General features: G+C 38.7%; 1 protein-coding gene across 2 annotated transcripts in view; it reads left to right on the top strand.

The window, feature by feature from the left end:
- MGAT4D (MGAT4 family member D) overlaps positions 1 to 15,317 on the top strand; it is a 129,730-nt gene that overhangs the window by 35,699 nt on the left and 78,714 nt on the right. The window contains exon 2 of one of the 2 annotated variants that reach the window (XM_069105412.1): positions 137 to 298. The exons of the other annotated variant lie outside the window; for it this stretch is intronic. Within the exon in view, the coding sequence (XP_068961513.1) occupies positions 137 to 298 (162 nt within the window). The remainder of the gene's footprint in view (positions 1 to 136; positions 299 to 15,317) is intronic. 2 annotated transcript variants of the gene reach the window in all.

Below are 15,317 nucleotides of genomic sequence, written 5' to 3'. Positions count from 1 at the left end.
GTGTTGAAGAGGAGATAAAAACAAAGATGCAGAATCTAATTTTACTGTTAGATATGGAGTTGAGAATATAATTTGGATTTTTCATTGTTTTTGTTGTTTCAGAGGAGAGAAAAATCTCCACTTTTCTTTTTTGCAGGAAATGATGCCAAAACTTATAAAAACCAGATTTTGAAGTTTCAGGAAAGACTGTTATTTTTACAAGAAGAAAATAAAAAAAGATCTCTGGAGTTGTTGAATGCCTTGAATAAGATCAAATGTACCACTTCAGAAAGAACAGTTCCTGCCACAGAACTTGAAGGTTTGTTACAGAAAAGGTTTTTCTTTTTTCCCCTCCTCTCTCTCTCTGCAGAATTTTGATTTTCAAACTCAGTAGTCTTCCATCTGCATGAATATCAAACCCGATTGTTTCTGTATTAGGGAGGCAGAATTCAGGAAACTGATTGCTCTTTCCTGGCAGGATGGCAATGGTAACTTCCCCTGATCACGTCCCACCGTAGCCTTGGGCTTCAGGGGAATGTTGAGACCAGGACTTTCCAATGCACATCTGAAACTCGATGTTGTCCTATCGGAACCTAGATGAACTTCCAGATTATATAGCTCCCCATTTGTCCTCTTTCTCGGTGTATCTTGGCATCATTCCATTCTGCTTCTTCTAGCACTCTCCTCCTATCCCTCCCCAAGATGCCCCTTGCCACAAAGCCCGCAGGAGCAACTCTCTTTGCTTCTCATGTGTATCAGACCTTCCAGTTGCTACACTCTATTTTAAAGGCAGCTCCCTGACCTAACTCCACTCTGCCTCTTAGGGGTAGTTATAACTCATCCAATTATTTCTTTCTCTCCTTCTTTCTCCCAGTCTATCCTAGTTCTCAGATAACCAGTCCTTTTTCTGCTTTTTTAAAAATTCAGTTTTACTTTATTTTCTGTTCCAAATTCTCTCTCTCTTTTCCCTGTCCCTCACTTAATGAGATGGCATGTAAAAATAAACCCATTACAAATATGTATTGTCATACAAAGCAAATTACCATATTAGCCATGGCCATAAGGAAGTAAGGGGGGGGGGAAGAGAGAGGGATTCAGACAGAGAGAAGACACTGAGAGACAGAGAGAGAGATTGAGATTGAGAGAGAATGGAAAAGAAGAGATGAAAGTAAAGGAAAAGAAAAGAAAGTATACTTCAATTTGTTTCTGATTTTATTAGCTCTACACCTGGAGGTGGATAATCTATTTTATCATTAGTCCTTTGGAATTTTGGTTGGTCTTTTAGATCTTTTAGAGTTTAATCTTATCTTTTAGATTATCTTTTAGAGTTGATAATCTTTACAATATGGTTGTCATTGTTTTCTTGGTTCTGCCCACCTCACTTTGGATCAGTTCATACAAGTCTACCAGATTTCTGTGAAACCATCTCCATCAACATTTCTTACAACATCACAGTATTCTGTAATATTCATATGCCATAACTTGTTCAGTCATTCCTCAATTAATGAACATCCCTTCAATTTCCAATTTTTTGCCACTACAGAAAGAATGGCAATTAATACTTTTTATATATGGGTTGTTGTCCTCCTACTTGGATCAGATGACAAGTCTTCAGTGGTTAGAATGTTGTCAGATCTGCTAAGCAAGGGTTAAGTAGGAAAGGGAAGAACAGTTCCTGTAGTTTCCTTTAAGCCACCAGGTATATTATGAGACAGAAATGAAAACCAATCCTTTCCAGTTTCCTGCTGGGTGCTTACATATAAAAGGCATATATAATATAAATATATACATATAAATAAATACAAGGTAATCCTAAGGAGGGAGAAAGCAATAACAACTAGGAAGATCATTAACATTTTCCTATAATAGGTAGCATGTAAGATGAGATCTGAAGTACAGAGAGGTGAGAATGAGGAGATAGGGCATTCTAGGCATATGGGAATGTCTGCACAGAGGATGGAAATGGAATGCTGAATTCTAGGAAAAATAAGTTGGTCAATTTATCTGAAAGGCGGAATGCATCAATCAGTCAGAAGACATTTATTAAGTACTTACTATATTCCAGGATTTTTATAAAAACAAAACAAAACAATCTCACCTCCTAAAGCACATGTATTCTATGGGGGAGACATGTAGTATAATAATAATAAGATCTAATATTTATATAGCATTTTAAGGTTTGCAGTGAATTCTGAAGAGCACAGGGCCACCAAGTAGTCTAAGGAGGAGTAAACGCCTATAATGGAAATAGAGCAGGTCACATTCCACTGCCAATCAGTAGTGGGACCAAACCTATGAATAGTTCCTGGCCTTTCAACCTGGACAAGATAGGGGGAGGGAAGGAAGGAAGGAAGGAGCCCATTAAAGCTGATGAGCTCATCAAGAGAGAAAAAGATGGCTATGGATAATGACTGAATCAAAGAGACTCAGACAAATAGGAGAACCAGGAGAGAAGAATGTCACAAAAACCTAAAAAGATTAAATTATCCAGGAGAAGAGACAGTGACCAACAGATCAACAATGCCAAATGCAGCTAAGAGCTGAAAAAGGAAGGAGCTAGTACCTTGGGAATGTTTGAAGATTAGAAAGAGAAGGGGGAGATTGTAAGCAGGGGAGTGGTTTTTGTATTTTGCTTTTTGGAGGGGGGAAGGCACGGCAATTGGGGTTAAGTGACTTGCCCAAGGTCATATGGCTAGTAAGTGTTAAGTGTATGAGGTCAGATTTGAACTCAGGTCCTCCTGACTCCAGGGTTGGTGCTCTATTTACTGTGCCACCTAGCTGCCCCGTATTTATTAATCTTAACCCTATGCTAGAGTCTTAGCATAGTCATAAGGCAGTGATGTAAGTGGAGTTTTAAGATCTGGGTTTGAATCCCATATTCACTGTGACACTTAGCTGCCCTGAGAGGAGTGATTTCATGGAGAAGACAGGAGGACATGGAATCAAGGATAATGCAGAGGGGTTGGCTTTGGTGAAGGGAATGGCTGCCTCTTCATTATAGTCTGAAGGAAAGAAGATGAGAGTAGATGATAATGTCAAGAAGTTTTGAGAAAGGAAGAAGAAGGAGCCCAGAACAAGTAAAAAGTAACCTCAATTTTCTAGGTAAACTAAAAGTACTCAACTGAGAGGGTGAGAAGTGGGGGGAGCTGTGGGACCCATGAGGAGAGAAGAGAAGATAGCATAGCATCTATGGAGAGTGGTATAAGGAATCAATTTGGGAGGAATAAAAAGATTGCTTTGCTGAAGTGAAGGTCCAGTCAAGGTTAGATAAATGAATGGAAGAATGAAGAGCATGTATTAATATTAAATATATTACCATGTACTAAGCTCTGGAGCCATAGATATATTACATTCGGATAGAGGAAAATGGAACATTTAGGGCAGTGGTAGCCAGGGAGGAATAATTTCATTTGGAAAGTTTTAAGGATGATGATTGGAGCTATTGGAGTCAAAGTTGTATTGATTAAACTTCTAAAACTAGAAGGGATATGGGGAAGGGACACAATATCGATGTGTCTTTTGAGTATGGTGGCATGATAAATAACCAGGGAGTAAAGAGTAGGTTGGGCATGTGGCTAAACATAGTGGTCAACTGAGGTAACCACCATCCATCACAGCAGGGCCCCCAAATGGGAATTCTAAGGATGATAAGGTTAAATCTTTCAGGGCTTGGTTTCTGGGCTGGGCAGCATGGCAACTGGTGAGGAAATGCCAAAAAGTGAAATTCGACTTCATAAAAGGGAGTAATGTGATATAAGTCTGGAAAGGTAGATTGGAGCCAGATTGTGAAGCTTCTTGGATGCTAAGCTGAGAAGGCCTATTCCCATGGCTAAGCTGAGTCACAGGAGACAAAGATGCTTCTTAGATGTCCCCCTTATCTCTCCATTGCCCCTGCAGCCCCCATCCTCTTCAGGATGTGATCAACAGGGCAAGGCCATGACTTTGTATTTTATAATTATTAATAGTAACAATAATAACTAGCATTTATAGAGTGATTGAAAGTTTGCAATATGACATTTTATTTAATACAAAAATTAAATCCTATTTTATCCTAGGGATGGTCAATAAAGAGTCTTTTGAGCAGGAGCTTACATAGTTAATCTGCATTTTAGGAAAACTCTTGTGTAGTGTGGAAGAAAGACTGGAGAAGAGGAAGTGGAGCCAGGGAGACCAATAAGGAGGCCATTGCAGTAGTTCCTGTGAGAGGTGATAGGGCCCTGAACTAGGGTGGTGGCCTTCTGTGTGAGAGAAGATGAGGGGATGGATGTGAGGGGAGTGGTAGAGGCAGGGCCAGTTAGGTTGAGCAACTGATGGGAAATGAGGAATGTGGAAAAGAAGTGAAGGATGACTGCGATTGGAAACCTGAGCATCTGGGAAGAGTGGTGGTGGTCTTGATGCCAAATAATGAAGTTTGGAGGCAGATATTAGATCTAGAGAGGTAAATGATGAGCTCTGTTTTGGACAAATTGAGTTTGAGATAACTTGTAGGGCATCCAGGTGGTGGCCTTCATCAGGTAGATGATGAGGCTCTAGCTTAATTTAAGCCTAGATAGGCAGATTTAGGAGTCATCTGCATACAGACTGTTATAGAACCATTTGCTGTTAATGGCATTACTGAGAGAGAAGGTAAAGAGAGAGTAAAGTGCCTAATACAAAACCAAGAAAAAGGAAACATTTTATTGGGGTCCTCTAAAATGATCCTGTTTCTCCATAATCAAAAATCAAATGAAGTAACATTGATCAGATTGAATTGATGCAAGGAAGGAAGGAAGGAAGCATTTATTAAGCACCTACTATGTGCTGTGGGGTGTGCAAGAGAAGATCAGCACATCTGCTTTGAGGGCTACCAAGCCCTTTTCAGGACTGCTCATCCACCTTTGGTGTCTGCCTGTCACCCAGCTCTCACCTGTGGCTCCAAGAAACTGGCATGTGCAGCGGCCACACCTGGGTAAAAACCATCTAGGCTGACAGGTTAAACCAGGTCAAGGGTAACTGACAGGTCATAAACCCGGCAGTGAGTTGGGGGAATACCTACCCCAAGAACATGAAGACCAGAATGGGCAGATGAGAATAATTTCTTCCAACAGCCACAAAGGTGGCTAAAGCAGGCACTATGGACAGCCTAGAATTTGGTCAGAGATCAAAGATACCAAGGTCATTCCCTGCATCCCACACCATCTCCAGTTGTCCTGACTTTGTCTTGCCGCTAGACTTGGATGACTCAAGAAGAGGGAGTGAATCGTGACTTTGTGCTACTTTTCCTCACTTAAATCCAATTCATGCATGAGTCAAGACATTACTCTGTGATGTTACTGGTCCTCGAAACCAAGGACAAACCATACTCTGTGCTGGGCACTGTGGTAAGTACTTTACAAATATTGTTTTGTTTGATCCTCAACAACCCTGGGAGTTATGTGCTATTATTATTATTGTTACCATTTTACAATTGAGGAAACTGAGGCACAAGTTCAGTGACTTGCCCAGGGTCACCCAGCCAGTAAGTGAGGTCATTTGAAGATAAGGTATTCTTCACTGAAAGGTCTAGCACTCTATATTCTATGGTGCCTTCTGGTTACCTCTAATTAGAGTGTGTTGCAGCCAAAAGAACCCTGGATTGAAATCAGAGGACCTGCGTTCAAATCCTGGGGTTCCTATCCTTATCTCTTAGGGTTAGATGATTTCTATATAACATTGTCTCTAATGCCTATTATCCCAGTGCATTTGGAAAGTGAATGGGAGAATTAACAGAATCTAAGACAATCAACCAGGTTATTCTGTGGCTGAAAATCTCTAGCAGCTATTTAGTCTATTCATTTGAATAAAAAAGAGGTATGAACTCAAATCTTTGTTTCCACCAAAGGTAATTTGACTGTAGAATTAGAATTGACGTTAAATGAGGAAGTTGGATGGCTTAAAAGGGAAGAAGCAGTGGATCTAACCTTGGAAAACCAAGATAAAAAATAAAGGAAGAATTATCTGGCAGAGATTTATGATTTCAATTTCCTTGTAGCCCTTTGTTACTATAAATCTTGCTTTGGAGGAAAAAAAGTGTCATCCCAGTGCAAATATACAGTGTAACAGCCAGTGCTGGTACAAGCTCAAGAGACATTACAGTGTTTCTAAATTAATAATCCAAGACACAAAAGTCCCAAAGGAAACAAAAGGGTAGAAATCATGATTGTTAGTCAAGTAAGTAAGGCAGAATATCTGAGCTGATGGGGACAGCAAGGTAGCAGCTCGTCAGTAACCCCAAGAAATACACCTGCCTTTATTCTATTGAGGTCAGGGGGGCTACCTGTAACCAACAGGTAGTCAGAGAGGAGCAAAGTTGTACTTTCAACTCCTTGATACTATTGCAGAAGGAGAGAAGTTGAAACAGTTGGATTTTGTCACTTTGTGACTTATTGGATTCAGTTCTTTTGAGGAAATTCCGTGGGTGTGTTTCCCAGAGGAGGCTTATGTAGCAGGGCACACTGCCAAGGGAACTGAGTTCTGGGGTTTGGAGAATACTGCTGATAACTTAGCCCTTTCCTAGGTCAATGCTGTAGCATTTTTCAAGCCACTCCATTACAATTTGTCAGTGACAAAGGTTGGGATACTGACATTTACAATGCAGCACATTCCTTTTAAAGGTTGCTAATTGATCTTAGGAGAAGTTAGAATGTTAGAGATGGCAATTACTTTGTGATATTGAAGTGGTGCAACAATGTCACCATGAGGCATTGTAATGTTGTTCATGCTTCATTTTAGAAGACCACCAATGACATTACAATGTCTTCACTGGGATTTAAGTGAGGCAGAGTTGCACAAAGTCATCAGCCTCGCTCACTCTCTCTTGTTGCTGAGTCAGGAGGACTGGCGATGGCATGGGATGTAGTGCGTGACTTTGGTGTCTTCTATGTCTGACCAAGCTCTAAGTGTGTTCCACAGTACTTGTTTCAGCCTCAGCCATGGCCATTGGAACAAATTGTTCTCATCTGCCCATTTCTACCCAGGAAAGTCTTCACATGCTTGGGGTAGACACGCCATCAGGTATGGCCACTGAGTATGTTACAGTATGCAATGTAGTGGGATTTGGATGAACTCTGTTAATGACATTGTGATATGACCTTAGTGTGCCTGTTCCAAAATAAGCATGGCTTTGTATTTCAAGATTCTCAAGACATTGAGAAAAAAGACATATAGTAGAAGACCTGATAAATGCAAAAATCAAGTATTTCTGGGGCAGTAGATACAGCGCCAGGCCTAGAGTCAGGAAGACTTGAGTTCAAATCTTGATTGCAAATGCTTACAAGCTGTGGGATCCTGGGCAAATCCCTTAACCCTATTTGCCTCAGTTTCCTCATCTGCAAAATGAGCTGGAGAAAAAATGGGAAAAACTACCCTAGTCTCTTTGTCAAGAAAATCCCAAATGGTGTCACAGTTTCAGAAACAACTGAACAACTATATATTTTACACAAAGGAATGTTGAGGGGGGGAGGTTCTGCATAGGATCCCACAAATTGATGTAAAATGTCCCAAAACCCAAACATATGTAAAATTACAAAAGAAATTTAAGGTTTTCACACTTCCAATAGGAAGAAAGGGGATGGGAGGGAATTGTGGCCTTACAAAGGTGTAATGGAAAGAGATTTACCATAGTGTTAGTATAGGTTTACCTGGTATAAAGATAAACTAATTTCTCTAAAGTAGAGAAAGCTAGGTGGAACTGTGGATACAGTGCTGGACTTGGATTCAGAAGAAGCTGAATTCAAATTCAACCCCAGACTGTTAGTAGCTGTTACCCTAAGCAAGTTGCCTAGCTTTTGTCTGCCTCTGTTCCTTCATCTGTAAAATGAGGATAATGACAGCAACTACCTCCCAGGATTGTTGTGAGGATAAAATGGGATAAGTTTGTAAAGTTATAATTAATAATATATTATTACTACTACTATTTATTTCAGCAAACATCTCTTTAGTATCCCTTGTTTGTCAAGTATCACTCTTGTTGTTGGGGATGGAGTATTTCATTGAATGTATGTCCCCACAGATTGGGGTGTTCTTTCTGAGGATGCAGAATCAGGCCACCTCTGTCATCTTGTTTTGTTTTATTCTTGCCTATTCCACTCCCTACAGCTCTGTTGAATGTCTGCCCACAGTGCAGGAGCTGTGCAATATTCTTTTGCTATTTTATTGGTGCCAGTATAGAACTTGAGGAGTTACAAAGGTTAAGGAAATAAGATATGGCCCTTGCCCAATACTCGGTTGAATGATTCTAGAATTCACTGTCTGGTAAGGGTTGATGACAGATACGCAAATGACTGTAACATAAAGTGAAAAAAGATGAGGGCTTAACAGATTTAAACCCTGTGCTGAGTAAGATCTAAAGAGAGTGAGCATTGTTAACAACTAGGGTTGGGAGCAGGATAGGCTTGTATTCCCCAGGAGAATATAAGCCCCTTGAGGGTAGGGAATGTTTTTCGTTTTGTCTTTGTATTTTCTTCTAGGGCCTAGCTCAGGGTCTTGAAAATAATTGATACTTAATAGAGGCTTTTCAGTAGACTAAATTGTCATTTTTCTTAAGCCATCACAAATATTTTTTAAATTAATGTTTAGGGAAAGGTTAGGCAGAATGTGGAACATGAATAGAGTGGATATTGTTGCATTGTAAGAAATGCTCACTCAAGCATTTATTGAGTTACTCCTGTGTGCCAGGTACTACGGACACAAAGTCCAACAGTGCCTACTCTCAAGGAGCTTGTATTCAATCAGTGAAGATATTTAAGGATATACAGAAAAAATACAAAGATTAAAAAATGAAATACGAGGGAGTTAGGGAAAGTACCAAGAGCGAGAAGAGTGGGTGAGAGTGGATCAGGAAAAGCATCATGTAGGAGGTGGTTCTTAAGCTAGATTCTAAAGGAAGAGGGATTCCAGGAATGGAGTAGGGCAAAAGTAAAAAGAGATATAGAGGCCGCACAAAAGGAACAAAGTGCCAGTTTGGCTGACACTGTGGAAGGGGAAATAATACCCATTGAGACTAGAAAGGTTGGTTAGGGCCTTACCAGGCCTTTATTACTATAAAGGGCTTTCAAAGCCAAATTGAACTATTGCTACTAGAGCCACTGGAATTTATTCAGTAATTATATGGTCCGAATGGTGAATATGAATTCCCAAAAGCTCGGGAATAGCTTCTATGAACTGATATATAATGATAGATGTAAATAATATGTAACTACATACAAATAATAAGGACTGAAATAACATAAATGGTAACAATTAAATTAACAACAACAAAGAGTGAAACTGAATACTGTGTAATTAATAATGACCAAACAGCCCTGGAGAGGAAATGAAAAAGAAAATCCAATATTGAAAAAAAAGTAATTTTAGTTTTTGTCATTCAGAATTTAATGAACAGCAATTTAATACACTTTTCCCTACACAAAGGACAGAAAAAAATGTTATATGTAAATGAACTCAAATATAATACAGCTTGCATTTTAAAAACTCATAATAAATTTGACATGTTGATTTCAAAGTTATCCTTCCTGTAATTGTCACCCTCTGAATTTTTTTTTCCTTCTCTGTCTTTTAAAATGCTCCAGTGACCCCTTTTCTTTTCTTTCTCTTTTCTTTTCCTTTTTGGCATTACTATCTCCTACTCTTTTCCCTCTAATTCCTGCTCTTGATTTAAAAATAATATGAACCTTTGTGACAAATAACCATAGCCAAGAACAAGTTCACACATTGGCCAGGTCCATACATGCACATCTCATTCTGTATCTCTGATCGGTCATTTCTGTCAGGAGATTGGGTAGCATGCTGACCCTCTGGAGTCTTGGTCAGTCATTGCTTGCATTGTTCTTAAGTTTGAATGTTTTTCTGAATTTCTGATTATTCTCTGCAGAAATGAGGAACTATAGCTGTGGAATTTTGCATATGCTATCAGACTTGGTTAATGTATGGGTTAGTTATTTGAATTTTTTTCCCCTTTCTTTTTTTTATTCTTTATTCCAAAAGATGGCAGGGTGATAGATGGCTAAAGGATATATTCAGAAGTAAAGGTGATGTAAAAGCAAAAGATATAAATAAATACTATCTTTTAAATTAATTTCAACTACAAAAGGCAAAAAAAAAAGACATGGGTACTTTTTGCCTTGTGTATGGGTTTTTTTTTCTTTACTTACCTTCTGATACTAAGTTTTCTGATTCTTTAGTGGACTGCAGGAGTTCTGATATTTTATGTTGCATCAGAACAGCAATCTTACTGCCTTTCTAGACAACACCTAGATATCAAAAGATTCTGATGAAAACACTCAGTTCTGTTTCTGAAATTGGGAAGTTTAGAAGAGATACATAAAATGGTTGTCATGTTTTGCTCCAGGAATAAAGGTTTGAGTTATAGTGCATCAAAGAGACAACACTTCATTTTAGATGATCTCATTTCACATGAGAATGTTCTTCAATGTGTTTTGAAACCCCGCTAAAATGATAGGAAAGGTTTACAGATGTTGCTTACTTTAGTGCCTGAGTTTGTGGCTTATTGGGGCCCTTTGACTAGTTCTCTTAACATTTTTCCCTTTTTTCAGCCCTCTAAACATTTTGGGTCTCACTGATGTACCAATCTGACACTGTGATGTAGGGAAAGGAAAAAGATCAAATAAGATCTTTCAACTTTGCTTCATGTAAATAGATTTAAAACAAACAAACAACTGGGTAATGGAGAACATTAAATCTCACGGTTGAAATGGGTTTTTCTGATTAACTATGGATTTCAGTGATCTATATTCCTTCCTGCTCTCATGACCAGAAATTTAAAAAAATGGTAATTGATGTTTGTCAAATTAATGTCTACACATGGTTAAATGATATCCTTACCCTTATCATCTTCTCATTTAACTAGTAGGTCCCAGAGGAATATTTTTTAGGTGTTTATGGTAACTGCCAGCAGAAAGAAAACCACTCCAGGTCTCCATGGCTCGATTTTTTGTGTGTGAATAATCTTCAAACCTTTCTCAATATTTCTCAATCTTAAAATATAGCTAAAAAGATAATTAAAAGGAAGGAATCAAAATGAGAAGAATCATGTATGAGGTCAATTTTGATTAAAGATAACTACTTTAAAGTGAAATAGTGAGATTCAGAGGGATTGTTGACAAATAGAGAGTAAAATGGAGAGAGGATTTGTACCAAGAATGGCCAAATTATATAGAGGAATAAAGAAATGAAAAAATCCTATTCAGAGGTCAGAGGACCTATGTTTTGAATCCAAAATGAGAGTTAGATTAGATGGCAGTACAGTGAACCAGACATTTTGTTAAATAGGTTTTCTTGATTAGACTGAGGTTTACTCCTTTAGATTACAAAATGTTGAGGAGCAAGAAAGAGGGTTGTATGGTAGCAGTAGTATAGTGAATGGAGTACTTGACTTTGAGTCAAGAATGTTCAAGTGGGTTTAAATCTCACTTCTCACCCTTATTAGCTAAGTACCTGGGCCAATCATTCAATTACTTTAAAAATGAAGGACAAACAACAAGAATTTTCCTGTTCTTTTATATATGGGTTGATTAAACCCCAAATTTATGGCCTATTCCAGTGGGTTGTTGTTTTTTTTTAACCATTGTATTAACAAGAGTTACTGACCACATTTTTTGGGCTTCATTTAAAGCATTAATTAGAGGAAAGTTCATCATTCATTTAGTTTACCTGTTTATGTACACTCCTCTAATTGGACAGTTTTTCCTAGTCTCCATTTTAAGGAAAGTTATGCCCAGGTCAGCCATGTCTTCATTCCTCCTGACTCTGCCGACTTGGGTTGGATGCAGGTTAGGTTATATCATATTTCTATTGGTGACTTTTGTGCATAAAGTGTTACCAAAGATTTTCAAGAGAAACATAACTGGAAAAGAAGGTGGGCTAGTCCTAGAAAGATAGAGACAGGTAACAGATAAGAAAAGCCAAGTGTTGTATTGGTTGATATTTATGACATTTTAAAAGACTTAATGGAAATGGTTTGACTAAATCTTCAACAAAGGATATATAGAAGTTCATGGACAAAAATCATACAGGATAAGGAAGCATGGAGGGGGTGCCATTTGTACTGGTAGAGGGAGTATCTACATCAATGATGCCAACTGATTCATCTGTATACTAAATCAGAATTGGGAAAGAAGGAAGATGTGTGTGAAGCATCAGCCCACCAAAAGGAGAGATGTTCAGACAGAGGAGCTAAATAAGTTAACGTATATTTTTAATCTGCCTCTTTGAGTGGTGAGGTAGCATTGTATAGTGGATGAAATACTGAATTTAGAATCAGAAAGACCTGGGTTTGAACCCTGTTGCAGATACTTTTTAACCTGTGTCACCCTGGGCAAGTCACTTAACCTCTGGGTCTGTTTCCTCATCTGCAAAATTAGGGGGTTTATTCAATGGCACTCTGAAGTGTCTTCCAGCTCTGAATCCATGATCTCATCCCAGTACCTCATTTCATATTTCTCTGAGCCAGTTCTCATTGACAAAGCTACATGCCCCCCCCCACCCCTTCCCCTTTCATAAACCCACTCTTTATTTTCAGATTATAATTCCATTGTTTATGCTGGGTTTGCATGTGTCCTTTGAGATATGTTTTGTGTTTCAGTGTTGCAAGGTCTTTTATTTATTCTCTCATTCTTTTGTGCTGCTGACACTGGACATCAGCCTACTGGTAGGTGAAAAAGCCATGGTTTCCTTTTTGGAGCTGGACAGCATTTTTAGCATAACTGGGAGCCCTTTGTAATATTCTGCTTTGCATTCCACTAGAAATGTCTGGGGGCTTTAAAGGTCAGGTCAGTATACCTTTAAAAATATCAGCTTTTCTTTTTATGCTTGTGCACATCTTTGCTAAGGGATACACTTTCAACATGAAAAATCATTTATTAAATTCTCATTAGTGGGATAAGGATTTCATTAAAACTTCCGTTAAAAGAACATGCTATTATCTTTATATTGGAGTCATGGAAATGTGAGGTTAAAGAAAATGTCTGGGTAATATAATGGCTAGAATTATTTATAAGAGTTATTTAGACATTCTGGGTTTTGGAGTCATAAGGGAATTAGAAATTACACATTAAAGAACATGGCGGTATGAAATAAAAATTGAGCTAACCCATTTTATTTTGCTTCTTTTTGGTACCTTGTGCACCTTCCCAAACATCACTGGCTCGTTGACCATTTAATTTAAGAGTCTCCATAGTAAATTCTAGGAAATCTGTAGCTTCCTCCTTTTTCTTTGATAGATTTTTTTTCCTCACTATTTCCTCTTTTTCAAATGTGTCATCAGATAGATAGAGATCCTTTTTACCTTCTCTTGTTCCAAGTGTTTTGTCAGTGGGCTGTTTGAGGGGAGGAGAAAGGATTTTCATTTGGCAAATGGAAAAAACCCAAAGTGCATGTAGAGAGACATATCCTATAGAAGTGGGTCTGAAATGAGACTCTACCTATTCATTCCCTACTCATTGAGAATAAAGCTCACTAAGAGAGTGGGCCCCAAGTGCACCTTAAGGAAAGTGAAATACAGTAGTTCAGCAATCAGGGATGTGAGGGGAGTGCATTGAAGGGGAATGACCAAAGCAAAAGACAGCAGGTGGAGATAAGGAACCAGCTCCAATTTGACTGAGGTATGGAAAGTGTGAAGAGAGATGGTGTAAAATTAAACCTCAAAGGTTTTTTGGAGTCAGAAAGGGGAGAGAACCTTAAGTGCCAAGGCTAAGGAGTTTGTTTTTAATTTCGTAAATCATAGTCACTGAAGCTTCTTGAACAGGGCATTATTATGGTTGAACCTGTGCTTTAGGAATATCAATCTGGCAGTCATGTGGAAGATAGAGTGGTGTGAGAGTACAGAGGGGATACTACTGTAGAATTAAGAGACCATTGCAATAGTCCAGGTGAGGGATAATGAGGGCTTGGATGAGGGTGGTGGCTGGCTCTGTGAGTAAAGAAAAAGGGATGGAAGTGAGACATTTTGGAGGTAGGGTCAACTAGATTTGGCAACTGAAGGATTGTGGAGAGCAAGGGAGAATGAAATTGTGAATCTGGGAGATTGAAATGATGATCGTACCCTTACCTTCTCCTGAGAAGATGCCCTTCTCTTTCATGAATCATAAACACAAACACTTTTTCAAAGGAACTTAAAGAAAAACTCAAATTTAGGAGGGATAATTAGTATCTTCTAGGTGCAATCTCTTTCACTTAATCAACAAGCATTTTTAAGGGACTACCACATATTAGACACTCACGGCAAAGACAAAAATCTCTGTCCTCAAGGAGCTTATATTCTTTTGCCTTTGTGTTTCTCATATGACATGTCATTATATTGCTCTAATTATAACACCCTCTCCCTCTGACCCCCAAACTTCTTGAAAGCAGGGATTATCCCTTCTTCCTCTCTCCTCTAGTCCTCATCCAGTACTTTCTCCGGTATTTTAAGGATTGGTGATTTCATCACCACAGGTACTCTGCCCTAACCCCGCTTTGTAATCCTCTACAAGTTTGTATAGACAGTCTTTGAGAGTGGCTGTGGTTTTTTTTTTTTCCACTTTATGGTCACTTTAGTCCACTCTGGTCATTCTGGTTTCACTTTGTGGTCACTCCTAACTAGACTGGTTCTTAGACGTAGTCCATCACCAGCCTAATACTTAACTTCTTTATTGTTGCACCTGTCAAAGCATTAGCTCCATTGGCAAAGCCTTGAAGAATTCAGGTTGACCTCCACATCATGATGAGACATCAGAGGAAGACTTTATTGTGTGATTCATGATAGACACAACCAGACAATTAACTTGTGCTATTTAGAAAGCTAAATTGATACATGGAAAGAGCATTTCTTAGGTGCATATTATGCCCTGGTCAGTATGCTATACATGGAGACTTTGAAGCAACCATGAAACAGTCTGCCTTTGATGAATAGCTTACATTTTGTGGATTCTGTCAGGGGAGACTACATGAATGTGAATAAATATATACAGAACAGATGCAAAAGGAATATGAAGTATTAAATGGCAAAAAAATCATTGGATGCTCTGTTCTATTTATTTTAGAAGCTTTTCTTATTTGGAGTTCTGTTGTAACTCCATTATAATAAACCCTCTTTAGTTTTTCTAATTGATGGATATATGAGCTACAGGAACTATCAAGTGCTGGCTCCTCAGATCCTGGATTTTGGGAAACTTTGTTGGATGTTGGTGAATAAGGATGGTTAGTCTGGGTAAGGCAAGAAAGCTGGGGGCCCACTAACTAACTAATAATGCCAATAAGGCCCTCTCCGTCCGTCCGTCCATCCATCCATCCATCCATCCATCCATCCATCCATCCATCCATCC

This window comes from Petaurus breviceps, unplaced genomic scaffold (genome assembly GCF_028583685.1).
Source record: "Petaurus breviceps papuanus isolate PSGF00001 unplaced genomic scaffold, PetGlider_PUasm1.0 76, whole genome shotgun sequence".
NCBI classification, from domain to species: Eukaryota; Metazoa; Chordata; class Mammalia; order Diprotodontia; family Petauridae; genus Petaurus; species Petaurus breviceps.
Note: the sequence above shows the minus strand (reverse complement) of the source record. Positions and strands in the feature narration are given on the sequence as shown.